The sequence below is a fragment of the Suncus etruscus genome, chromosome 18 (genome assembly GCF_024139225.1).
Source record: "Suncus etruscus isolate mSunEtr1 chromosome 18, mSunEtr1.pri.cur, whole genome shotgun sequence".
Lineage (NCBI taxonomy): Eukaryota > Metazoa > Chordata > Mammalia > Eulipotyphla > Soricidae > Suncus > Suncus etruscus.
In genome coordinates this window covers 59,863,889-59,891,062 of record NC_064865.1, presented here as the reverse complement: position 1 = coordinate 59,891,062, position 27,174 = coordinate 59,863,889, and the positions used below count along the sequence as shown (strand labels likewise).

General features: G+C 54.3%; 2 protein-coding genes across 2 annotated transcripts in view; one reads left to right on the top strand and one right to left on the bottom strand.

The window, feature by feature from the left end:
* The window catches only part of GMDS (GDP-mannose 4,6-dehydratase), a 391,193-nt gene extending 380,283 nt beyond the window's left edge, over positions 1-10,910 (top strand). Inside the window, exons 9-10 of the mRNA XM_049764893.1 lie at positions 10,485-10,553; positions 10,770-10,910. Coding sequence (XP_049620850.1) covers positions 10,485-10,553; positions 10,770-10,832 — 132 coding nt within the window. The 3' untranslated portion in view covers positions 10,833-10,910. The remainder of the gene's footprint in view (positions 1-10,484; positions 10,554-10,769) is intronic.
* A 12,299-nt stretch (positions 10,911-23,209) lies between these two features.
* Positions 23,210-25,180, bottom strand: FOXC1 (forkhead box C1). The gene has a single exon (XM_049764961.1). The coding sequence runs from the start codon at positions 25,156-25,158 to the stop codon at positions 23,446-23,448; it is 1,713 nt and encodes a 570-aa protein (XP_049620918.1). The 5' UTR covers positions 25,159-25,180; the 3' UTR covers positions 23,210-23,445.
* Positions 25,181-27,174: the final 1,994 nt, after the last annotated feature.

The following is a 27,174-nucleotide window of genomic DNA, read 5'->3' as shown; positions in this document are numbered from 1 at the left end:
CCAGCCTGACAGGGGCAATTTCTGAGCACAGAGCCAGGAGTAGCCCTTGAGCGCCACCGGATATGGCCCAAAAACCAATCAATCAATCAATCAATAGTTATTATTTTTTTTTTTTTTTTGGTTTTTGGGCCACACCCGGTAATGCTCAGGGGTTACTCCTGGCTATGTGCTCAGAAGTTGCTCCTGGCTTGGGGGACCATATGGGATTCCGGGGGATCGAACCGAGGTCCGTCCAAGGCTAGCGCAGGCAAGGCAGGCACCTTACCTTTAGCGCCACCGCCCGGCCCCTCAATCAATAAAGTTTAAAAAAAAAACAAGGAGCCCCATGGCGGACAGTTGGTTAGAAGCTACATGAATCCTTGCCGCCTGTGATCTTACATTCTTCCCTGCTCTGGAGGACTGGCCCCGTGTAGGTCCATTTTACAGATCTCAAGCCGAGATGCTCAAGGAGCCCAGAGAAGCCAATTCTGGCCAGTGGCACCTCTGAGACTAACTAAACCCCCTTTGCTGGGGGCTGGCATGCATCAGAGCATGAGGGTCTGTGACCCCTCTTTCTCAGCGTCACACAGGCATCACCCTGGCCTCCCCATGACTTGCCTCCATAACCTATGACATCGTTTCTGTCCCCAGCAATTAGCTGGCCCTTCGAGCATTGCCCACGCCCGGACTTAAGCATCCACGCCATCCCACCGAAGTCTCTCACCGGGCAGCAGGCCTTGTCCAACAGCGATGGTTAGGGACACACTTGCTGCTTGGATTCATGAAAGCGGCAGAAATTCACAGAGCATGCAGAACACTTTGGGGGACTTCAGGGGTGTAGGGGACCCAAGAGAGAGTTGCCCACCAAAAATTTAGCTGAACTGATTCAGGAATCCTGGCTCCAAGTCCAAAAGCCGGCCACTAGATGGCTTTGTGACATTAATCTCCAGTAAATGTGGTTTGCAAATCTCAGTTGATGATGGTTTTAGCTACGGCCTCATTTTCATTCTCGTTGTTGTTTCATTTGGGACCATGTCGGCAGTGCTCAGGGTTTACTCCTGGCTCTGTGTTCAGGTAGCACTCCTGATGGGGCTTGAGGCTGAAGTTTTGTTTTGGTTTGGTTTGGTTTTTGGGTCACACCCATCAGCACCCAGGGTTCCTCCTGGCTCTATGCTCAGAACTCGCTCCTGGCAGGCTCCAGGGACCATATGGGATGCCGGGATTCGAACCACCATCCTTCTGCATACAAGGCAAATACCCCACCTCCATATTATCTCTCGAGCCCTTGGGGCTGAAGATTTTAACTGGGATTGGCAAGTGCCTCAATCCCTGCCCCCTGTCCTATATGGTCTCTCTGGCCCCAAAGCTTTATTGGTCTTGTTTTTTTTTTTTGGGGGGGGGGTGGAGGTCATATCTGGTGGTGCTCAGGGATTACTCCTGGCTCTGTGCTCAGAACATATTTGTGACCCTGTGTTCAGGGATTACTTTTGGCAGTGCTTGGGAGAGCCTGTGTGAATATCAGCCACAGGGTTCCCCCTTGTGCCATCCTTCTGGCCCTCATCATCTCTTTCAAAGGAAGGAAGGAGCGAGGCCAGGTAAGCTGTGTGGGGCTCTTTCTACTCTGCCTCCTGCTCAAAGAGCCATAGAGACAGGCACCAGCTCTTCAGAAGCTGAAGGACTCATGAGCGCTCAGTTTCTTTCCGCCTCTTCCGAAAAACTTTCAAGTCTTCATCCTTTCTTTTGTCTTCAAATATAAAAGTCCTTGGAGAAAGAACCAACAAAGCAAGAATTTGGAGGCGCTCAGCTACCTGACTGGCCCTGGATTTTCTTGCAAAGGTATTAAGGGACCAGAGAGATAGTACAGGGGACAGGGCATTAGTCTTGCACTTGGTTAATGGGGATTTGATCCCACCAGGAGTGATGAGCCCCAAGTGCAGAGCAGGACGGAAGCCCCCAGCATGAACTCCTCTTCCTCCTCCACCTTCTCTGTCTTCATTTCCATCTCCTTTCATTTATTTATTTTTATTTATTTATTTATTTATTTAGGGGGGGGCCACACCTGGTGACGCTCAGGGGTTACTCCTGGCTCTGCACTTGGAGATCGTTCCTGGCTTGGGGGACCATATGGGACACTTGGGGATCTGTCTTAGGTTAGCGCATGCAAACACCCTACTGCCTGTGCCACACCACTCGGCCCCCGTTGTCGTCTCCATTTTCCTCTTCTTCCTCCCCCTCCTTTCTCCTTTTCCTCCTCCTCTTCATTCAGGGGATTCACTAGGCAGTACACAAGGGCTACTCCCTGCTTGGTGCTAGAGGGAGGAGTGGCTTCTCTCCCTCGCTGTGGTGCCAGGGATCCAGCCCAGACCCCTTGCCTGAATGCAGATGCTATAAATGCTTTTGGTGGTTCCGCAAGAGAAGAGTTAACTCACGCCTAGTGTCAAGTGGGAGATGGGGAGGAGTCATTTCCTAATGGGCTGAAGAAAATGTGTAAGGAAAATGGCGCTCCCCCCATGTAGTTGGGGACCCCTGTGTGGTCAGAGATCAACAACATGGCTAAAAATCCACTATGAAATCAGGGATTACCCCTAATATGGTCAGGGACCATCCTGTGTAGATCAGGGATCCTCTGTGGATAGGGATCCTCTGATCAGAGATCATTCCTGATGTGGCCAAGAATCCTTTGTGGTCAGGGATCTTCCTCAGTGTAGTCACGGATCATTCCCTATGGATCAGGGATCTTCTTTGATCAGGGATCCTCTCTGATCAGGGATTCCTCCTCAGTGTAGTCACAGATCATTCCCTATAGATCAGGGACCATCCTCAATGTGGTCAGGGATCCTCTGTGATCAGGGGTACGGGGCTGGATGGGGCTGGAAGGTGATAGGATGGAGGAAGAGATCTTTTTCCTCCACTCATTTGTCACCTTGTTCAGCCGGTGGATCAGTAACCCAACAAGGGGTCATCCCTTGTGGATCCTGAACCCCCTGTGACCAGGGGTCCTACTCTTGTTACTCCTGCTGCCCAGGGCCCACCCTTGGACTGAGATGTCCCCCACCCACTCCACTCCCTCACTGCCCGGAGCACGCGCAGCTGAGTCAGGCCGATCCACGAAGTCAAAGCGGGTCTTTCGTCCGTAGGAGGAGGCCATGAGCCAGCAGATAGGAGATCTCTAGCGTTGCATTTTGAACCTGATTGTCAGGGACCTAATTAGCTGTTGGGCGTCAAGTGCTTTGAGGAGAGAAGAAAGTCCCTAGTGGCAGAAGATGAGGCGAGGCGCTGCTCCCGTGCCCAGAGCGCTCTCGCCAATTATGTCCCAACAGCCTCTAATGGGCCACTTAGAGGCCCTTTATCTGGTTCCTGGGGGGCAGTTTGAGGCCTGCCAGCCTCCCCGCCTCACATGTGCGACTCACAGGAACCAGTAATTTCCCAAGAAGATGGGCCGGCTTTGAAGGCTGAGGTCACCAACAATCTTATCTCTTGTCATGACAGCTTTGGGGCCCGGTGAGTCAGCCCCACCCACCCAGCGGGGGGGGGGGGGGGGAACATGAAGGATCCAGAGGGACCTGGTTCCGTGGGTCATCTCACCCAAAAGCTTGAGGCCAGCCCGGAAATTGGGGACAGGGGACAGGGACGGGTGGGGCAAGACTGTGCCCACCCATCTCAATCCCATCACACAGAACCTCCTGCCTTTGCTCCTCTGCCAGGGAAGCCCCCAATGTTGGTGAAGGGAGGAGCAAGGCCTGGTTGGCAACAGTACTGTGCGGTTCTGTTGCCCAGAACACAGGGTTTATATTCTAACCTCTCTCCTACTCAGCCCTTTCTCTCCCCTCTCTATCTTTCTCTCCCTCTCCATTGCCCCCTCTCCCTCTCCTTTCTCCTTCCTTTCTTCCTACTCTCTCCCTCACCTTCTCTCCTTTTCTCTCTCCCTCTCCTTCTTCCTCTCCTCTCTCTCCCTCTTTCTTCCTTCTCTCTCTCCTCTCCTCTCCTCTTTTCTCTCTCCTCACCTCCCCTCTCTCTCTCTTTCTCTCTCTCTGTCTCTCTCTCCTCTCACCCCCGCCTCAGCCTTCTCTGCCTACAAGGCTTTTCCGAGATCCTTTGTAACTCAGCTGTAAAAGGCGTTTAAACCCTCTGTTTCCTTCCACAAGTCCATTGCCTGTCTCAGCACCATCTTGCCCTTCGCTAACTTTCTCTGAACACCCCCAGGACTCAGGAGACAGCTCCAAGGGCCCAAGCCCAGCCTTGCGTGTAGACCTCCAGGTCCCATCTGGACACTGCAGGGAGCCACAAGCACCAACTGATTTGGCAGTGCTAGCCTCCATCTTCACCTCAACCATGGACACCCAGCGAGGCCCCTAAACTGAACAGAAACACCCCCTGCACCATAGTGAAGACAGCACTTTATTTTCTGAATTTCTGTGTGTTTGGGTGCCTCGCCCAGTGTTGCTCTAGCTAAGTCCTTCCTGTCCCTGAACTGAGAGGTTCCCCAGGTGAGGCAGGGCATCCAGTGTGGACCCAGGGCTGGAATCTGGACCTGCAGCATATAAGGCAGGTGCCTCCCCTGCTGTGCTGTCTCTGGCCTTCGTTTTGGGGAGGTTGGAATGTCAGGAGGCCATACCTGCTGGGACTTGGGGATCGAACCAGGGTTTCCCTCATTCAAAATGCTCAGTGCTTCTGGGCTCCAGCCCTTTGAGCTCCAAAGCTACACTTCAAACGCCACCAGTTGGTCACCGAGGTTCTTGAAACTACCAGAGGCGGAGTTTTCAGGTGGACACGAAAAAAAGGGGAACCCCCCTGCTCCCAAGAAAGTCTTTTTCCTGGGCAGACTCGGCATCTCACCCGTGTCTGGGGGAAGCATGGCGGGGTGGAGGCATTTTTCATTCCCTCCTTAGACATCTCTAAAGAATAAGTCCCCTCCACACACACACACACAGAACCCCACATTGAAAATAAGTGGGGGGCCGGAGAGATAGCATGGAGGTAAGGCATTTGCCTTGCATGCAGAAGGATGGTGGTTCAAATCCCGGCATCTCATAGGGTGCCCCACCCCAAGCTTGCCAGGAGCGATTTCTGAGCATAGAGCCAGGAGTATCCCTGAGAGCTGCCGGGTGTGACCCAAAAACAAAAAAACAAAAGAAGAAAGAAAGAAAGAAAATAAGTGGGAAATTCCCAAGAAGCAGGAAATCAAAACCCTCCAAAAATAAAATAAAACAAAATAAAACTCTAACAACAAAAAGTAACCTCTGGAACCATGAGCTGGAGGAACAATCACGCATCTCGGGGGGATGTTCAGGGGCACAACTCAGGGGCTCAGGAGCGAGGCCACCAGCGGAGGTGACGACAGAGACCATGCCATGGGGCCCCCAGCTCCTTGACACAGCGCAGAACCAAGGCCAGACCCCTTTCTCTGCACAGCCTGTCTCCTCGGGCCTGTGCTGACTGATCCACTTCCCGGAGGTGGGCCCCCCCACCAGCAGTGCTGGAAGGGAGGGGGCTAGGCCAGCATTCCGTCAGCCCCCCTGCTGGACGCCCCCTGAGCCAGCTTCCTGCTCAGATGCTGTTTTCTTCTTGTCCATAAAGGCCAGACTTGACTTCGGCTTTAATTTCTGCTGATCTGCACCAGGGGGGACCCACCTTCACGGCCCCTGTGGGAAGGACTCAGTATGAGGCAAGGCCTGAGTTTCGGGGGGTGGGGGGACAAAGACAGTACCGGTGGCTGGCCCAGACTGAGGGTCAAGGCAACATTCCGCCTTCGCTTGTCCCATTTCCCACATCCCATGTTGTCCATCTTCTCTGTGGTGCTGCTGGCGCCAGAAAACATTCAACCTTTTTACCGTGTTTTCGGGCTCTGAGTATATGTCATATATGTTATGTCTTTACATATCAATTATATATAAGCAGTTTCTTCCCAAGCGAAGGCTTTGCCCAAGGGCCATGTTTCCTTCCTCACTGTTTATCTGCATTGAATATTTCAGTGAAAAACCAGATTTGATGACATGCTTGGAGCTCTGAGAACTAGAGCGAAACCACAATTTTGCTTTTTGTTGTTGTTTTTAAGTTCAGGGCAGGGAGAAGAGAATGCTGTCTCTCTCTGTCTCTGTCTCTCTGTCTCTTGTCTCTCTGTCTCTGTTACACACACACACACACACACACACACACACACACACACACACACACCTCCTTTCTGCGGCGTCCTCCACCGAAACAGCAGTTTCACTCCCTCCTCGGCGGCTCTAACGTTCCTTCCTTGAGAATTTTCTGTGTTTCCTGTTTCCAGTAAAACCTTTCCTGGGGTCCCAGCCCGCCAGAACCCATTTCTTTCAACAAGCTCATTCAGGACTCCCCAGTCCCTGACCAGAGGAGGCTTCGGTGCCCAACATGCACCCCCCACCACCCCTACCCTGGGTGAGCAAACCTTGCCCCCTCCCCAAAATCCCGGCTTGGGAGACTTGGGCCTCCAGCACACCCTCTGGGATTTTTTTTTTTAATTCTCTTCCACCACTGTGCTTGGAGAAAGGGGAGCAGGCCCTGTGTGATCCTATCTGTGTAATAGCACCCCAAAGGATGGGAGGGGAAGAGGGTGGGTATCAAAGGCATTTCGTGTGTGAAATCAGGATACAAATGAAAGAAAAGGCAAGGCGGCAAACCGCTGTAATTTCAGCATGCGCCTTTATCTTGATGGAGATGAAGCACTCGCTAATGGGGGAGATTGGGGGGGGGGGCAGAACTCCATCCTCAGAGTTCCAGTTAGTGGCACAGCTGGGCTGCAACTTCACTGGCCTCCCGTGGGTTCGAGAACTGGCTTAATGACTTTTGCAGGACCCGGCCTGGCCGTCTTTCTCTCTGCACGCTCCTGACACGAACAGAAGCTGGGCCGGGTCCCTGGGCAGATAGATCCAGCCAACGACCACCATCACACGCCACTCTTATAGCCGTGTGGCCCCTTGGCACGGGGCCTGTGGGGCTCCCCTGGGGAGGAGTGGAACCCCTCAGTCTCCCAGGAGCCCCCCCCCCACACAGTCATCGGAAACCAGAACGCACGGAGAAGGGAGCTCAGGGACCCAGACCCGGGGCTTAGTGGCTTTTTTGCTGCTGTAGGTGATCTTGGGGTCTAATTGAATTTGACAAGAATAAATCACAGATGGAAACCACAGAACTCACCTAAGGAGCCACCGTGGAAGCCGGAGAGATAGCCAGGAAACGTCACATTCTCCGAGAAATGCTTCACATTTTTCTCAGCTCTCTCTTTGGGTCTCGTGTTTTGTTTTGTTTTGTTTTGGGGGGGGGGTTATTTTTGTGTTGTTTTTCAAGTAAAGGCCCGGACCACCCAGTGTACTAGGAGGGGCCGGTTTGGGAAACTGGACAGCAGAGGCCTCCTTACCCCCTCCCCTCTCCCCACTTTCTTTCCGCTCTAGGCCCTTCTTGGTCTGTGTGGCTTCCGCCTGTCAGCAAAGGAGGCTCCATCCGTCCATCTGTCTGACTGTCTGTCCTTCACAAAAGAAGGAAAAGAGCCCCTGGCATGAACTCGTCCTCCCTGGCTTTCTCCCCATCCTTTGGGACTCCGTGGCCACAGACAGGCCAGTGGAGCCCTCTCAGAGTTCCTGAGGTCCCGGGAACAAATGCTGTGGCTGCAGGCAACAGAAATGGGGGGGCTTGGAGGGGCCCTTTTGTGACCAGCCGTGATTCCAAACCTTGTTGTCCTCTCCCTTCCACTCCTCTGAGTTTGCCTCCTGCCTGCAGCTTGGCACAGGAACTGGGTCTCTTTGCCTCCCTGCTGAAGGGCACCGGGGTGGTGGGTGAACAGATCCAGCAGAAAGAGGGTCGCTACTGTCCCCAACTCTGACACCGGACCCCGGAGCGGGTCGCCTGCCCTCACACCCAGATGGACCCACTGGCTGGTGGGTCGGCCGGCCGGTCACGTTAGCTCGGAAGCCCAGTTCTGTTTTGTGCAAGCCCCATTCGTTTTCCCCTCGCTGGCTCTCTCGATCTAATTAAATTTCAGGGAGAGGGAGCCTTGGCAGAGGGTTCAAGCAAGCTGCTGGGCTGGAATGTAGGAACTGGGCTCGCGACTAACTCGGGAAGTGGGACTGGCGCGTCTCTGGTTTCAATGAAATACTTTCACCGCGTAGGGTAGCACAGTGTCTGTCTGGGCTCTGCAAACTCATTTGTCTTTTTCCTTAATTGTTGCTTCTCTTCCCCCCCCTCTTCCAGCCCCCGCCAGTTGTTTTTATATTATGAGCTACTTGTAGAAAAATACAGGAAACATAATTACAATACAAAGCTGCCTTTCCCAAGCCTTCCGAGAGGCTTGGATGCCAGAGTGAGGTTTTTAGGGTGTTCTGCTTGGCTGTTAACTTCAGAGCTGTGTTATGCGGGGCTGGCTTGATTGACGGCCAGGGTCATGTGATTAAACAACAACCACGCTTTTCCAAGCAGTGTGTTTGTGTGTGTGTGTTGTGTGTGTGTGTGTTTGTGTGTGTGTGTGTGTGTGTGTGTGTGTGTGTGTGTGTGTGTGTGTGTGTGTGTGTAGGGGAGGTGTCTCTCCATCCTACCCTTTGCAGCTCCCCACGGGCAGAAGAATGAGTATCTTTTTGCAACTCTGAGAGTCATAGAGAAGTATGGTACATCCTGTACCATACTTCTTTTAGGGAAAAAAAGGGGATATTAAAAAAAATAAAGAAGACAAAATGAATTTTTGTTTTTCCTCTCCTACTTCCGGCTCCTCGGAGCCCCGTGTTAAATGCCTCATTATTAAATTCTTTGTCTCCTGCGTGTCCCTTCAGTAGCTGTCTACGGAATGCCAGGGCCAGCAGAAATAGCTCGTTTGACTATTATTAACACGCTGGAGAGGAAATCCGTCCTTCGCCGTATTGTGAAGTGCGGGGCCTTTGGAGTTTGGGTCCAGCCCGTAGAGAGAGGGGAGGACTGCTGGTGGCTTTGCTGTCCGGTATGGGGGGGGGGGGTTGGGGTGCTCATAGCAGGGAACATTTGTTAAGATACACAAAACAGGCCCCCCCAAATGGCAGTCACATCCTTTGGATGTGGAAAGGGAGTCGAGGGGACTGCTGACCCCTTCTGGACTGTCGGTCCCCTCCTCTAGCCCCCACCAGGAAGTTAACAAAACCTCCTTGTTTTAAGTTTCAGGTGAGTTCAAGGAGAACCGTAGATGAGGGAGTTTGCAATTATGGGGTGATTTCTGCGTCCTTAACTGGGTCTGGATGTATTATGTAAAGTGGGTACACAGCATCTGAGTGGGAGATGGACGATGTTTAAAGCACAGAGACATATGGATGGATGCTTGCCCGGCACACAGCCACACCTGTGGCATCGTTAAAGTTCTCAAAACATCACCACCACTTGAACACCGAGGGGCATCAACCCATCAGCCACCCCCCTACTGTTCTTTAAGGGTGCCCCCGCCATCTTGTTTGATGAAGATTTCTGCCTCGGTGTAGTGGGAAATTTAAGTGTTTCTCTCCACCAGCCGACAGAGAGAATTCTTTCCCTTTCCTTTCTTTTCTTTTTTTCTCTGTTCTTTCTTCTTGTTCTCCCCTTCCCCATGCCCTTCCTTTATTTATTTATTCACTCATTTATTTATTTTTGCAAAGCATCTTACATTGCCATCTGTATTTTCTGGCTTTGCCAGTTCTCTTTCCGAGAGAGGGAATGGAAACTCCCCCAAATCCATCGTATTTGCTTCAGAACCCACTCAGGCACAGATCAGGCTGGGTCTCTACAGACAACAGGACTTGGGGGTGTTTGGGAAAAAATCTCTTGTAGGGACCTGTGGATTTGGTGGAGGGCAGGCCCAGGCTCAGAGTTGCAGACTCTGGCCACGGAGTAAGCCCCAAATACCCCCCGGACCATGCCTTCTCCAGTGAATGTGCAAGGAACTTGGGCCAGGAAGCTTCCATTTCATTTCTGGTCCCCGAGGCCCTGCAGACAACCGAGTTGCCTTTTGGTGTCTGCAAGATCAAATCAGCTCTGGCGCTGCCAGGGAGGAAAGGAGGTACATGAGAGTCCCGGGGTGCCTGTGTGAGACCTTGAATTCTTCATCCGCCGGTCAAGGCGTCCCCTGGATGGCTTCAGGATTCGGGGCACAGCGAGAGGGCACCCGGGGACGTGCTGGCTTCGGAGCTGAGAAATGCAATAATTCGAAACAGTTCTCTCAGGAGCCTTCCTGACAGTTTCATGTGTGTTTGAGAAAAGGGGGAAAGAAAAACCATCATGTAACTCTTGGGGGGGGGGGCGACGATGGATGGGAGCAAAGGGGGGAGGTTGTAGGGGAGACAGGCATGGGTGGCCGGGACTGGACTGGACAGCGGGACCCAGTGGTCAAGGTCCTTACTGGCCCAGGAGGCATATTCTAAGCATGACCTTGTCTAGAATTATGGGCTCCCAGAGCCAAAACTTGCCCGGTGGGGGCCCCACCCCCAGGGCGGGAAGCGGGGATCCCCCCCATCCACCCTCCAACCCACGCTCCCATCCCTTCTCTCCCTCCACTCCAGGACTTCCTGCAGGGAGACTGCACCAAAGCGAAACAGAAGCTGAACTGGAAACCCCGAGTGGCTTTTGATGTATGTGAGCTCCGGGTCATGGGAGAATGGGGTGAGGGGGGGTTCATGCCCACAGGGGGGTCAGAGGGGTGGCTAGGGCTAGGGGCAATTCCCACTCACCCTTCCCAAGTATCCCGGTGGTCCAGGAAGAAGAGGGGGGTTGGAGGAGGAGACTGGGGGCGTTGGTAACTGGGTCACCCCAAAGTCAGACTGAATCTTTCTCCTTCTGCTGTGCAGGAACTGGTCAGGGAGATGGTGGACGCCGATATAGAGCTCATGAGAAACAACCCCAATGCCTGAGCCAGTACCCCATTTGCCCTCATTCCAGTGGCCTCTGTGGGTGCCTCAGAATCTGAAAGTCCAGCACCCAGGATCTGGGGCCTCCTGGCTCCAGGCTGAGGGGTTCACTGCATTGGGAGGCTGCCATTTGAGGAACTTCTCGGCCCAGCTGGTGTTGGCTTTGGGAGATGGCTATGATGTTTTAATCACAGGGTCCCTTTCCTGGAAAAGATGTCCTGGGACAACTGAAAATTGTGGGACTTTCAAATTGTGCTTTGCTTTTCTTTTCTCTTTTCTTATTAAAAATCACCTTTCTATGAAGCAGCATTTACACTTGTCCGTGTTCATTTACAAACAGAACATTTCCCACTCAACTCACAAAAGCAGCTTCTGAAGCATCTCCTTCTCACCCCAAAACACTTCTTTTCACCCCCAAATTTTCCTTCCAAGCCCCCAACAAAACACTCAAATCCTGGGACTGGACAAGAGCACAGCAAGGAGGATGTTTGCCTTGCATGCAGCCGACCCGGGGTTCAATCCCCAGCATTTCTTTGAGCCTCCCCACCTAGCCTGCCAGGAGTGTAATTTCTGAGCACAGAGTGAGGAGTAAGCCCTTAGCATTGCCAGATGTGACCCCAAAACAAAAACAACAAACAAAAAATAGAAACCACTCAGGGGCCGGAGAGATAGTGTGGAGGTAAGGCATTTGCCTTGCATGCAGAAGGACGGTGGTTCGAATCCCGGCATCCTATAGGGTCCCATGAGCCTGCCAGGAGCAATTTCTGAGCAGAGAGGCAGTAGTAACCCCTGAGCGCTGCTGGGTGTGACCCTCCCCCCAAAAAAACCCAAACAAACAAAAAAAGAAATCACTCAGACCCCACTCTTGGAATGAGGTAGTTTCTTGTGTCCTAAGTCCCTCAGGAGGCTCCTGTCTCGCTCCACAAACAGTGTCTATCTCTCTGTCTAGAGACCAAGTCTCCACATTGCCACCATCGCAAAAGAACATTTGAGAAACAGGCCGGAGAGGTGGCGCTAACGGTAAGGCGTCTATCTTGCAAGCGCTAACCTAGGACAAACCTCGGTTCTATCCCCTGGAGTCCCGTATGGTTCCTCAAGCCAGGAGCGATTTCTGAGTGCATAGCCAGGAATAACCTCTGAGCATCAACGGTTGTGGCCCAAAAATAAAAAAAAAAAAATTTTTTTTGAGAAACAGAGGAACTGGGAGGGGAGAAGAAACCGAAATGCAAGAAAATAGTGTTGGAACATTCCAGGGCAAATCTCTCCAGCTCAACAAGAGGGCCCTGAGCCCCCGTGTGTGTGTGTGTGTGTGTGTGTGTGTGTGTGTGTGTGTGTGTGTCTGTGTCTGTGTCTGTGTCTGTGTCTGTGTCTGTGTCTGTGTCTCTGTGCCTCTGTGCCTCTGTGTGTCTCTGTGTGTGTATTTGCAAGCGTTAACACTACTTCACTTCCCACCTCTTGCTTCCAGGCCACTTTCAAAATTTTTATTTTGCCTTCTGAGTTCACCCCTGTATTTGAAGGGCCAGCAAACAGAAAAATAGGCCAGGCATGGGTGTGAGGGAGCACCATGGGGTGCTCAGTACCGGAGAAAGGTTTTGGGCCAAACCCGCTCCAGTGCAGGTGCGGGCTAAGAGCAGGAGTGGCCGGAATCGTATCAACAGGTGGACATGCCTCGGCCAGTGGCGGGCTTTGCCTCTGCCTGAAATGTAAGTTCTTGCCTCGAACAAACGAGTCCAGCTCTCTTCGCCCCTTGGCCCCCTCCAAGTGAAATTGAAACATGCACATATTCATTCACACACACGCACACACACACATACACACACACAACAACTGTATAGCAAATGGAATTCAGCGTTTGCACACGCTTGGGTTGCTGAGCATCTTCCCAGGCAGGTTTATGATCTGGGGGAGGACCCGCCCGGCAAGGCTGGCTCAGCGCTGAGAGGGTTCTTTGTGCGGCTGCGAAAGCACACGCTGGCCCGGGGCAGCCAGGGCTTCGCCGGAGCAGAACTGGGGCGTCCTGAGCCAGCCCACCCACTTCTCAGAAGCTGCCCCGGGAAGGGGCCTTCTCCCATCGGGGACGCAGCTAATTGGAAACACATGGGCCCTGCCTGGAAGGCCGGGCCTCGGGGCCTCGGCCGGTTGGTTGGTTGGTTGGTGTAGGCAGACTCACAAACACAGGCTCACACACATATGCACACACAAACTCACAAGCACACACAATCATGCTAAGTCTCCTGCATTACTGCACTCATGGAAGCATGCACTTTTGCAAAAGACTAGCTTGCAACTCATGCATATCTCTCTCTCTCTCTCTCTCTCTCTCTCTCTCTCTCTCTCTCTCACACACACACACACACACACACACACACACACACACACACCCCTCAGAAATAAACTCCAACGTGCTCCTGATGGACAGGAGCCCCCCAACCACCCCTCCCCGGCGCACCCCACACCTGCACAGAGAGGCCCTTCAAGGCCACCCGAGGTGACGGCCCTGATTCATTCAGGGGTTTGTGGCTTGTTTGCCCAAAGTCCTAATAAGCTCTCAGTGAGGACCAGGAGAGATTCCAGGCAGAACTTTAATGGGACTTAGGGGGGTGGTGACCAAAAGGGGGAGGGGGGAGGGAGGCAGGAGGTTGAGCTAAGTGCATCTTTCTTTGAAAGACAAGTATTTTGGGCGCAAGCTTTTCTCTATTCCTAGCCCCTCACTTGAGGGGGGCCCTCTTCAGCCTTCAGGCCTCTCAGGCTTGTGTTTAAAGAGGAGAGGGGACAGTTTTGCTTGACATCTTTCAAGATCAATTCTCCTTATTGGGGGGGGGGGCTTTTTTAATCTTTCGTAGTTGCCTTCACACACACACACACACACACACACACACACACACACACACCAGCTGGGATACTGCTTCTAACAACTTTCCCAAAGTGTGAAGCAAAGCCATGGTGGGAACCTTCACACTTTTGGGTCTTAAATCTTAAATCAATGATCAGTTAATTCTTTAACTCTTTCCCCCTACACACACACACACACACACACACACACACACACACACACCTTTTTTTATTCCTGCTCTGACAGTTTTGATTATTCATTTTAGAGGGGATAAAAAATGCATTTTTAAAATTTTGTTTGGAGACAAAAAATAAAACAAACTTGCCAGGCGGTTCGGGGCTTGTGCCTGCAGTGAACAGAGGAACAAACTACGGCCCAGTGGTGGCCAGAGCCACAGGGGGACCAGCCAGGGTGATGTCCAAACTCCTGCAACAATCAGACTCCAGCAAGGGGACCCCTGTGGGTCCTGGCTTTCCAGGGGACAGCAAGAGCTCAGGCTGAACCCCACTGGGCCTTAGGTCCACTGCAGTGTCTCTGAACGACAGGAGAGGCGACAGAAGGAGCTTCTGTTTCCGGTTCCACGTCCCTAGCTTTTCCCACACCAGCCCCCCATCCCCATCCATCCAGACTGCCGACTGACTGATGTCCCAGACAGGCTCTTCTCCTAAGAGCTTGGTGCTTCTCCGAATGGTTCTAGCCCTTGGAGGGAGGGGATCCCTCTGTTGTGCAATTTCACTTTCAAACACCCTTATGGGCAGTGGGCAAATAACTTGCAAAGCTCCCAAGAAGTCACCTCAAAACAGCTTACTGTGTTTGGAAACCCCGTGAGCCTTCTAGGGTTCTGAGTTTGATCCCAGGGTGCAGAGTTCCCATGGTGCCTTGCCCGCCCTGGGGAGAGTGAGTGAGTGAACTGGCCAGGGGTGTTCCATAAAGGTCCATGTGTTTGCATTCAGGCGGGTCACCAACAGAGCGCCCCGAGTCCCCAAACAGAGCCTCTGGTTCCTGCAACTCGCCACTGACTGATCTCTCTCCTAACTTCCCAGGGTTTAAGCATAGGCAGACTGGAGGTCTCACAAGGCATAGGACAGTTGGAGCATTAAGTCCTCATAACTGGCCCAGCCTCTGCTGGGGGGCGAGAGGTGAGAGGTGTCAGGGTCTGGGGTGCAGGGTATGTCAGGGAGTGGGAGGAGATACGCTTCCCTGCAGGGACCCAGGTCTCAGCCTCGCCCCCTCCAGCCTGTCAGCTCATGGAAAGAGGGTACTAGCAAGGTCATTCTCCACAATGGAGGAATATCCAGCTGTGGGTCCACACGGCCTGGATCTGGCCTGAGGTGCGCGCTTAGGCCCCCTTCTCCCACTCCAAGAGCACCCCAGAGCCCAGGTTCTGCACGAACAAGCCGGGCCACACCCCATCCTTGCCGGCTTCCTCGGGGCGATTGCGTACGCCTGGAGGCCTCCGACCGTCTGACCTCAGGCACCAACACAGACTTATTCCCCGCCCTTCCTCCAGGGTCAGGGGTCACACCCAGCAGGCACCCCCCTTTTGATCTTTGGTTTTCGGTTTTGGGGGGCCTGAAAGTGTGCGCACTGTAACACTAGCTCATGGTTCTGAGACCAGCTAAAAAGTGGCAAAGGCCTACACTAGCCCTGTTAAGCTACACTAAATCCAAAAACCTCAGACCAAAGTTCTGGGCCTTTGGGCTTTCAAGCTTCTACCAGAACCCCAGATCGGTCCTTGCTGGAGACCACCAGGCGAAGGGGGGTACCCAGGGGTACCTGCAAATGTGCATGCTCCACTCTGTCCTTCCATCCAGAGATGCTGAACATGTGGCCCAGTCCCCCCACCTCAAGACCCTTTTCTCCGGGGGCTCTTCTTTTCACTACTCGCATTCCGCGCTGATGGCACCTTGGTGTTAAGAACCCAAAAAGCATTTCAACTCCACAATCCTGGATTTCACCAATGTGCGGTGCTTCCAGGGCACAGGAGAAGAAAAAAAAAAAAAAAAAAAAAACGCATCCAAGGCCCTGAGAAGGCAAAGGATGGGGAGGGAGTCGGTGGGTGACAAGGTGCGGGCCACAGCGAGCTGGACTCGCCGACTCCTAGCTCCAGGCTGGGCCAACTCTGGGCATGGGCCAGGCGGGGAAGGAGCCTACACAGGGCCCTCAGGAGTGGCAGCCGCGGGCGAGGGAATGTATATTTGGAAAGGGTCAGGACCTCGGCCGGAGTCTGGCTTTTTATGGCGAGGAAGCCGCCTGGGAAGGGCCTTCTGGCCAGGCTTTCCTGTTGTGCCACTTTTCCCTGGGCTGCGCCAGGGCGGAGGGAGAGAGGCCTGATCCCCAAGGCACCCAGGGCCCGGCTGTGCCCCGACCCCCCGGGACTGGGCCGGATGACGGCCCGCCCAGGAGCCAGCCCGCAGAGCGCAGGAATGTCCCATTATTTCTCGGTCACCGAGCACACTTGTGTAAATCGCCGTCCGGCGCCTAGGAGCTAATCCGTGGAAGCCGCACCGGAGTGAAAAGGGTGCTGCCAGGATCTGGACCAGGCACCCCTAGGGTCAGACCCCTCTGGTTCCCTCGGGGACTTCTATTTAGCCTTTGGTGATGGGGACAAAGACATGGGACTCGTCTCCCAGCTACCCTTCTCTTTCCTCTCCTTGCATCTTGGAGTAGCACCTTAGGTTCCCATGCGAACCCCTTGCAAGGCTGGGACCCAGCGGCCAGCTGCCAGGCCAGGCCATGGTCCTCGGTGCTTGTCCTTCATAGGTGATAATTTTTAAAAAAATATCCTTTTCGCAATTTCAAGGTAGCCCCAGGCCAGGATCCGTGGCCTTCACTGTCTCACGCGCACCCACGCTCCGGAAAGGAAAGGTCCCAGGCGCACCCCGAATGGTGCTTGAACCCTAACAGTTGAGCCTCACTCCCCACCTGGAGACCCACGGACTCCACCTCGGGGCCAGGCCTCCAGCAGCTTCGGGGCCTGCCCTGCACTCCGTCGGGGTAGCAGTTTTCGTTGGACTCAGAGGAACAGAGATTTCGTTGTGTGGGTTTTTTTTCCCCTAGACTCCCCGCTTTGCAAAGGACTCCTCTACACGTGCTGCTCCCCAACCCTGGCCTGGCCACGCTTAGCAAGACTGACCGGGCCTGCCCCCCACCCTTCCCACGCCGACCTGCTTTTATACCGAAGGAAATGCAGCGGCCTTAAGAGTTAATGGGCTGAAAGTGGGGTTTTTCCTGCCTTTTCCCTGGGGCGGTGGGGAGAGGGAGGAGGGTTTGTTTGCTCTTGTTTTCCACCTAAATTGTTCTCAGGACCTCCGGCAAACTCCCTTCACTCTCCAAATCTCTCCTTTCTCAACTCGCCCGAGGGTCCTTGCAGGGACCTCATCTTGGGTACATCTTTTGACGACCCCCTTTCCCTTCTAGGACCTGGCCTAGCCTGAGGAATACACACCCTCCCAGACCCCCCAAGTTGTGTCGACTTAGGGAACCAACGAACAACGCCTCAGTCTCCCTCCTGAGGGGCCATCTTCCTTAGGGACCTCTACGTGAGAGAGACTGACAAACGGATACAAAGAGAGGGAGAGTGGATAAGTGCTGGGGAGTTCCCTGAAGACCCCACTGGGGCTAAGGGAGACAATGCTGGGGACCCCCAATCTCCTTGGGTCTGGGCCCTTGGGTGGGAGTGGAGTCGGCCGTTCTCTCCCCGGGGTTTACAGGCAGGGAAATTCCAGCTCCCACTGCAATTTCTATAATACGCTCAATATGCTGCAAATTTAAAATCAGTGAGGGAAAAAATCAAGTAAACAACAGAAAAAAATATATATAATATAAAACAGAGGGTCTCTTCGGAGCCAGGGCGCGCTGGGGAAAGGGGTACAACAAAGGTCTGTGGCCGGGCCTTGGGCTCCTGCGCCCTATTTTCCTTTCCAATAAGACGGACATGGTGCATTTTGCTCAATTTTCCACTCCTAATCACGTTGAAACGTGGTGGAGGAACGGCCTGCGTGGCTCCTCAGAGCTATTGGAGTCAGCCGGCCTGACACAGACTGGACCCCCTACTTTCCCTCACCCCCCATTTTCAGTCAGTCAGTCGGTCCCGTGGATGCTTTGAATAGGAGGGCTGTGGGTCATGGCCACCACCAAACCTATCCCCAAGGGTCCAGTTCTGTTGGGTGAGTGCGAGTGAGGGACATCAGGGAGCCTTCTCAGAACCCCGAAGGAGGATAGGAGCTAGGGACAGAGGAAGGAGAGACAGTGACAGGCCATGCTGAAGGACTCTTGGGACGCAGCGAGCTTTGGGAACAAGGGATAAAAACCAGGAAAAGTGGAACTCAGCACAGGACTGCTGCTTTGCACCTCCACCAGGCAGGCACACAACCAACAGCTCCTAGAAGGTGAGGAGAGAGTTTAACAACAACAACAACAACAACAACAAAAGTGGGGTTCCCAAACCCCATTGAAGAGGCCTTACGGTAGATTTTGTTCTCCCTGAGCCCCTTAAATAAATGACACTTTGCTAGTGGATGAAACTCCCCAATGAAGCATTGGTGACTCTCCTCATCAGCTCTTTGCACACACACACACACACACACACACACACACACACACAACTTAGTGGGCTGAGTGAACACTCTTATGCCTTCCCCCCCCCGGGTCCCCCTCTCCCTGACAGCCCCCCAGCTCCTCGCCTGGCTGAAGGATGACAGCCTGGCCAGCTTCATTACCCAGCACCCATCAATCTTACCCCAAACTCGACATTTGTTTATGAGCGGGTGGGAAGGGCTAATGGTTCCGTGAACTGGCTCTGAGGGGTGTCGCAGGAACCTGGAGAGGGTTTTTGGAATATTCTAAAGGAAAATGGCCTTTGCCACAACAGAAGGAGGGCAAAGGGGGGGTCTGTGGCTGTGGGAACCAGGAGTAAATGTCACCCCCCAACCAGGAGCTCTGAGGTGGGTCATGGGCCACTCCACTAGCCTTGTACAGATGGACAACAGGACAAGAAGCTGGGAGGGACCATGTCGGCCATCAGGTCCTGCAGGAGAACTGGGGCCTGCCTGAGTTTTCAGATCATGAAGAATAAAACTAAGGATGTTAGGTCATAATGGCCAGGGGAGCAGGCTGGGAAGAAAGGGTCCTGCGCCCCTAGTCGGCCTTTTCAGGGAGCCTTGCAACTCTAAAGCAGTCTTGTTTGCCTCCTCTGGGTCTGGCCATGCAGGAAACAGTCAGGCACTTACCAAGGCCCCCGGCACAATTGGGCCTTATTCCTTTCAAACATCGATTATTAAGGACACAGAGCCTGCGGGATGATAAATAGTCAACTGCAGGCTTGTTAGCAAGCGCCTGGGAAGAAAGGTAGCGAATGCCAGAAGCCCCAAACCAGCCCCAGAAAACCTTGCTCCCCTTCTCACCGCCCCAGCCTTGCATACAGCTGACACGGGTTCGATTCCCATAGCATTCCCAGAGCCTCCCTAGGAGTGATTCCTGAGTCAAGAACCAGAAGGTAAGTCCTGAGCACCCCTAAGAGTAAACCTCCCCCAAGCCAACCAGTTTGCACCATTCCCTATCTCTCACTTAATATGTCAAAGGCAAACTTTGAGGTGGTCTGTGCCATGCTATCACATGGTACTCCGGGTAGAAATGATTACAGTAATAAACGCCATCAGTCCCTAAAGAACAGACATACTGTCCCTCCCCGTTCTTCAGGGGTTTAGCCGGGTCTTGCCTGGTCACTGCGGGTTGATTTCAAGATGTACCTTCTATTAAATCATCAAGGAGTTTTTCCTAAGGCTATGGTGGGGCAAGGGTGGGGTGGGAAGCTGCTGCGGAGGGGTGTATCCTTCTGGTTGAAGAAGTACAAAGCCAACTTAAAACAAGAGGAAAAAGCCGTGCTCCCACATTAGAGTTGGCAGGACCTGGGTTTTTTTCGTGCGTTGGAGAGAACGGAAAAGCCCGTCTGATGTGGTTTGAGAAATCAGAACTAAGAGGCCAATCTCTCACCTCCCACTGGAAGCGGCTCCAGGCTCCAACCTCGGCTTCCCAGCCTGGCCTCTAGGCTTCTCACAAACACTTCCATGGGACCTGGGATCTAAACTCAGGGGAAGGGGATTCCCCCAGCTTGCAAAAAAAAAAACACTTTGAGCAGCTGCAGTGATACTGTTGGCTTCCTTCAACTCGGGGCCATGAGCCCTTGGGGAACTAAGTCTAACTTGAGTGCTCAGCACCCAGCGGACCTGGCTGGCTCTTTCTCGGCCATCGCTGGCCTCTATGCTCATTCACTTTCCTTCTCCCCACACGAAGCGGTCTCTGTCTGTGGGTCCCCCGCTGGGCCTAAGATTCCCCCCTCTTTTGGGCTGCCGTCACAGCATTTGGGACCACCAAACGTGAGCCTGGGAGACAGTGTAGTGGGAACTGTGGATTTAGCGCATGCCAGCTTCTTGCGACTCTCATGTGGATAAGCAAGCTCCCACTCTGTCGGTCTCTGTCTCTCTGTCAGTCTGTCTCTGTCTCTCTCTCCAGCTAAGTGCCTCTGCATCCCACTGGTTCTGCAGAGACAGATCCTAGTAGGACATAAGGCCCAGCAACCCCTCCATCCCCAGCTCTGCACGCACCCCCTTGCGGGAAAGCCAGGCCGGCCAGAGACATTCTTGGGGCTTGGCGCGGGACACTCTGTCACCCAGGGTCGAAGGACAGCTGTGACCTTTCCAACCTTCCCACCCCAGCTGCGCTCAGAACCACACGTGTCGCGCATCCTCCCAAGCCCCTCGGCCACTGTGCTTTCCAGACCCGAAAGGCCCGACGGGTGGGGTGGCGTGGGGGGCTCTGCCCGGTGCCTCCATCTCAGTGAGTTCCTGCACCCACAGCCTGGGCGAACCCAGACTCTCTGTCTGTCTGTCTATCTGTGTCTTTCTCTGTCTCTGTCTATGTCTTTCTCTGTCTCTTTCAGTCTGTCTTGCCTGTCTGCCTGCCTGTTTGTCTGTCTGTCTGTCTGTCTCTCGAGCTCTCTCTCTCTCTCCCCCTTTTCCTCCTCTGGGAAGCTGGGGAGAGGCAAAAGCTGCAAACGCAAACAGAAGCCGGCCGGGGCCGCGGCAGGTAATTACAGCTAATTAACTGGAGAGCCTTCCCGTGGGCCCGCGGCGTCGGGGAGGCCAGCGTCCACGACAGGCTCGACACGGCGGGGACACAGGCGAGTAGTGACGCCCCAGCTGGCCAGGCCGAGTGGACCACGCGTCTCCACTCACCACCCGTCCTGCCTGCCCCACTCCACCACCCTTTCCCCAAAATGTGACACTGGGTTTGAGCTCTGGCTGCTCCCCTAGGGTTTCAGCCATCAGGTCCCTGGGGCGTGCAGGACCCTTGGGTCACCTGCTGCAGGGGCCTATTCTCAGCCACCGGCTCCTTTGTCCGCCAAACCCGGCCTGTGAGCTCCGCTTCCCAAAGTGGCCCCAGGATTGCGCTCCAAGGAGTCCAGGGGGTGCTTTCTGGCCTTGCACTGAACACCCCAAAACGGGGTGAGCGGCTGGAGTTTGTGCACCCAGGAGCTAGGGAGCCAACACTACAGAGCGCAGCAGAGCGAGGCACAGAGGGGACGGCCACTGTCCCCACCATCACCTCCACCAACCCCCAACCCACACTGGGCCTTCCTTGGAGAGGAGACCAGGGCGCCCCAAGTCGCTGTCGCTGTGGCTGCGACCTTGCCTGGTTGATTCTGGGGTTAGGGCTCAGCTGGGGGACCCGGGGAAGAGAAACCACAGGGGGCAGTTTTTGGACTGAAATTCGAGTGTATTTATTTGCGACGATCCTTTAACAATGATCAAATTTTGACAACAACTAAGGGCAATTACTGCTTAAGTGTTGCCTTTAGATAAAGAACGACAGATAGGCAGGAAACTGTATTATCTCGAAAACAAATAAAGGCCTGGACGGTCTGTAATCGAATCGCCATCTCCCTAAAGACTGATTGACAGGGCAGATCACCCTCAGATAATGAATTTATTACATTTCCTGGCTTATTTACAAAGGGGGGAGGAGGGCCAATGCAGATTGCCCCCTAGGTCTAACTGTAAATTAACAAGAAAGGGAAGCAAAAAGAAAAGTGGGATTGAATAGAAACCGCCTCAGACCAAGCAGTTTCTTTCACTCCTCTTCCCTTCCTTCTTGTTAAGATTGCTTTAAATCGTTTTCGCCAAATATAATAATAATAATAATTGTTCTACAAACATATCTTCTAAAATAGTTTCCCCAAAGATTAAATATCCCTTTCCAACCCGAAGTACATTAAAAAAAAAAAAGACACAAAAACTTCAATCCTTCTGTGTAAGGCAGGCAGGATTGATTGTAGCTGTGAACAAGTTCTATATACATAGATTTTAAAAAATAACTTGTATTTTTTTCCTCTTACAAAAGAATGAAATGGATAGGAAAAATATATAAGGCACATCGCTATTTTTATTTTTTATAAAAAGTCCAATATGCTGATCTCTGTGGGAGAGCGAGAGGTGTTTATCAAAAAGCCCAACAAGCAAAAATCTATCAGACAGAACGGTTGCTAATCTGTGAGTTTACCAGTTCTAAACTCATGTCCTGTCATTACTGAGAAAAATCTATTTGCTCCTACGCCCCACTCTAATCTGTTTAGGAAAATATCTTACGTTTTAATTAGTCGCTCGGTAAGCTGATGATAAAGAACATTTTGCAGGGGGGAGGAACCCATCTAAATCACAAGTCTTTGAGGTGAAATTTGGCAAGGGCTAGTCTGAGGGTTTGTCTCCATTTGGTCAGAGATTGAGAACAGGTCTTTGCTAAAAAAAAAAAAAAGTTGTTTTCATCTCTGAAATCTTTCTTTTTTTTTCCTTTCCTGATGAGAATTCAGATTATTCAAAAATTATTCAGACATAAGGTCTCGTCCAAACTTGAATGGTCCATTTATTCATCAACAAAACAAAGAATATGTCCAACAACAACAACAACAAAAATAAAAGGAAAGAAAGGGTGATAGAATAAGATGAATACAGTTTCCCTTTTTATATATAAATGGAAAAAAAAATAAAAGCACAATTTGAAAGTGTCAGGCAAATTTAACGTCAGGTCTTTGGAAATACTAACTGGCGTTTGGTCCATGACTTCCAACTACAAATTAAAAATAAATTACTATGTTGCAATTTACATTTTAAAACAAGTCCATGAATAAAAAGAAAGCGATTTTCATATCCGGGGACTTTCCCCCTCCTTTCCACATAGACTAGCATATCTTACAGGTGAGAGGTGAGGGCCGGGGAGCAGGGCGGGGGTGGGGAAGGGAAAGCGGAGAGGAGATGTCTGAAAAGCAAAAAAAGAAACTTACGTGTTATCTGAAGTAACACTGTCCTTTAATAAACCATGAGTGCTGTCTCTGTACAAAACAGTTTACGGGGTTTGGTTTTTATTTAGATAAGGCAAAGGTGGAGGTGGCTCTGAAAGGAGCTTTTTAAGAAAAGAGTTAAGTTTTCTGGCTGCTGGTGAAGTCGAATCTTTGGAGAGATCTGTTCTCTGCTGCTCTGACAGACGATCGGAACCAGTCTCTTGGCTTTGGCATTTTAGGAGGGGAGAGGGAAAAAAATTCTATTTTTTTCTCTATTTTTTTTCTTCATTTTTTTTTTTTTTTGGTTTCGATTTGGGGCTGTTTTTGCTTTCGGGGTTCGATTCAGTCCGGCTTGGAGAGGTGGCGGCGGGTGGATGGATGGGTGGATAGATGGATGGATGGGGGGAGAGGTGGATGGGTGGTTTGGGGGCGCGCTCGGCGGGGTCCGGTCAGAACTTGCTGCAATCGTACACGAAGGCTCCCGACGTGCGGTACAGGGGCTGGGTGGCCGGGAAGGCCATCTGACAGCTGCTATTCCCGTTCACGGGCGAGTTATTCAAGCCCATGCGCTGCGCCTCGAACATCTCACGCACCGAGTGGAAGTTCTGCTGCTGGCCCGGGTAGCCCGCGGCCGCTGCGGCCGCCGCCGCGCTGGCCAGATGGCCCAGGTCTCCACCCGCCTGGTTCAGGTACCAAGACGTCAGGCGGCCTTGGTGGGCCGTGGCATGGTGGTGCCCGGCGTCCTGGCCGCCACCGCCACCGCCTCCGTGGCTCAGGGCCGAAGAGGCGCTGCTGGACACGGGTGGCAGCGAGTACTCGGGCAGCGGGTCATCCACGGCCGCGCCCTGCAAGTGGCCTGCGCGCTCTCCGGCCGCGTACAGGCTCATGGCCTGCAGGTTGCAGTGGTAGGTCCCGGGGCCCCCCGCGCCGCCTCCTCCAGCTGCGCCACCGGCTCCACCGCTTCCTCCACCGCCTCCTCCTCCTCCACCGCCTCCTCCGCCTCCTCCACCTCCTCCGGCACCGCTGCCCGCGCCGGCCCCGCCGCTGCCAGCTGCGCCCTGGCTGCACGGCGAGCTGTAGAGGGCCCCGGGCCCCGGAGAGTAAGTGCCAAGCGCCAACGGGGGTGCCAGGCCCGCGCGCGCAGAGCCGGCCGTCGAGGAGGCCAAGAGCTCAGCCGCCGTGGCTTGCGGGGAGCCCCGCAGCGACGTCATGATGTTGTCCACGCTGAAGCCCTGGCTGTGATGCTGCTGCGGTGGCTGGGGAGGCTGCGTGGCGGGCGCGGGGGGCTCCGCGCCCGTCTCCAAGCTGAGCGCGCGCGCCGTGGCCAAGCTGCCCGGGGGGCTGCTGCCGCTGGACAAGCTGCTGCTGCTGCTGTCGGGGCTCTCGATCTTGGGCACGGCGGCCGGGGACAGGGGCTGGGGTGGCGAGGGGCACGCACCGTTCTCCGTCTTGATGTCTTGGATGCGCACGGGCGGAGGCTGCTGCGCGATGTCGGGGACCTCCGGCTGCGCCGCGCTCGAGGGCGCACGGCCCGGCGGGGCTTGGGGAGGCGGTTGCTGGGACGCTGACGGCGCCGGGGGCTCCTTGAGGTGCAGCCGGTCCTTCTCCTCTTTATCCTTCACCGCGTCTTTCTTCTTGAAGCGGCGCCGGCGACGCAGAAAGCTGCCGTTCTCGAACATGTTATAGGAGTCCGGGTCGAGCGTCCAGTAGCTGCCCTTGCCGGGCTTCTTGTCGTCTCTGGGCACCTTGACGAAGCACTCGTTGAGGGACAGGTTGTGCCGGATGCTGTTCTGCCAGCCCTGCTTGTTGTCGCGGTAGAAGGGGAAGCGGTCCATGATGAACTGGTAGATGCCGTTGAGAGTGATCTTCTTGTCGGGCGCGTTCTGGATGGCCATGGTGATGAGGGCGATGTAGCTGTAAGGCGGCTTCACCATATCCTTAGGCTGCGGCTGCGGGGTGTAAGGCCCGTAGGCGCGCGCCATGCCGCCCGGGTACTGTTCGGGGTGCGCCGGGTGAGGCGAATACACGCTCATGGGGGCCGGCATGGCGCTGTAGCCACCCCCGGCCGCCGCGGCCGCCGCTCGGTAGTAGCTCTGCTCGCCTCCGAGGTAAGGCACGACTCCCAGCGAGTTGGGGCTGGACACGGAGTAGCGCGCCTGCATGGCCCCAGAATGCTGCTTGCTTGCTTGCCGCTGCTGCTGCTGGCACCCCCCAAAGTCTCCGCTGCGAGCCCTCTCCGGCCCGAGCAATCCGATCCGAAGCCCGGAGCCGCCTTTCCTCTCCTGGCCGGGCTCCCTCGGACTCCCCAGGCTAGGACGCGCCGGATGGAGACGCGGCCGGAGGTGGCCTCCAAGCTCCCCAAGCTGGAAAGTGCCGCTTCCAGGCACGGAGGAGGAGGAGGAGATCTAGCCGGTGGTGGAAAAAAAAAAAAAAAAAGGCAAACCCCTACCCCCCCCCCCAAAAAAAAGATCAAAGTATAAAGAAAACCAAATTATGGAGCCAGAAGAGAAAGAGAAGTCAGCCGAGCCTCCCGGGTGCGCCAACAAGGACGCGCGCCCGCCTCGGCTAGGCGCGCGCCTGCCTTGGCTACAGGCTCGCTCTCTCTCCCCGGAGTCTGGCCCCCAAAAAAACCACCCGGGGACCGGGCTGGGTGTGGGGGGGCCGCTCCGGCCGCCGTCCCGGGCCCCCAGTCACCTTTTTTTTCGGGTCTGTCTCTCCCGCGCGCGCGGGCCGCTCGAGGAAGCCGGGCCGGGCAGCACTGCTGAACTTTTTGCGCATCCGTCACCCCGCCACGACTTTTTGACGCAGGACATTTTTTCCGGGCCGCCGAGCTCCGCCCTCGCCCGGCGAGGCAGCCAATGGCAGCCCGAGAACCGCCTCGACCCAGCCCGGAGGCCGGGCGAACCCCTGAGCCCGGCCCCGAGCCCCGCGCGCAGAGCCGCGCCGCGCCGCGGGAGGAACGCGGGGATGTGGCCACACGCGCGCTGGCCGCCCGCGCGCCCCGCGGTCGCGCAACCCGGCCGGGGTCCCCAGATCGGGGCTCCCCCACCCCTCGTCAGCACCCCACCCCTCCTGCTCCCCCAGGATCTCCACACCCCACTATTGTTACCACCAGTTGCTGGATACCCTTGGCACCCCCCCCTTTTTTAAAATCTAGCTACTGCTGCCCGGTGGAAATGCGTCCTTGCGCCCCCCACCCAGTTTTTGGTTCTTGAGTTTTCTTTTCTTTTCTTTTTCTTTGGGGAGCCGGTCTGGCCGGCCTGGGCGCCCGGATTGCGTGGCCTCCACTCACTTCTTCCCTCCTCTCTGTCTCTGTCTCCTCCTCCTCCTCCTTCTTCTCCAAGTCAGTTCTACCCCCTCAGGGTCGCCCCCTAAACTCGACTACTAGAAGTCACCCTTGGATTAGGCACAGACAGCCTCTTTGAGACTCCCCACTATTCGGAGCTGGCTGGAAAGGGGTCGTTCCGTTGTGCGGCTCCCTCCCCGGGACTGCGTCCCACAAGTCCAAAGCAGTCCAAAGTAGGAATCGAGGACCGGGCTCCAGCGTTTTAGGAGGGGGTGGTTTTTGGGGGTGCGCCCCAGGATGCTGCGCCTTACCCCTACCCTCCTAAAGCCCCTTTTTAAGCCCCCCAGGCTACGGAATCAGACCGTTTCCCGCTCGCCCTAGTCCCCAGATCCTGCAGGGTCCCTCCACCTCGAAGCATTGCTTCCCCTTGGAGTCCAGTTGGGCCTTTTGGCCTGGGAGGAGGGACCAAGACAGGGGTTCCGCGGCGAGAGCAGGTGTGTTGACAAGAAGCAAAATAAATAACGTCGAAGAGTTGACTATTAAGCACCCCTGCGCGCTCTCCATCTCCATGCGCGCAAGGCCCTCGCTGCCGGACGGTGGAGAAAACCCGAGGGGTTTGGATTTTCTTTATTTCGTTTGTTTGTTTCGGGGGTGTTCAAAATGCTCTTTGCAGCAAGCCTGGGGTTCCTTCTGTTGGAGGGAGGAGGCCTGAAGTTTCGGGGTGCCTGGAAAGAGGAAAGTAGAAGGAAAGGAAGAAAGGAAGAGAAAGAACAGGCTTCCCCGTCGGCCTGCAGAGCTGTTGGCCATTTCGGCAGCTTTGGAAAATGACCCTCCTCTGGGCTGGACCCTGGTCCTTTCGGAGAAGCAGAAGGACCGGTCAGCTTAGGGGGGG

Coding starts and splice junctions, on each gene's coding strand:
- FOXC1 (XM_049764961.1), bottom strand. CDS start 25,158: ATGCAGGCGCGCTACTCCGTGTCCAGCCCCAACTCGCTGGGAGTCGTG.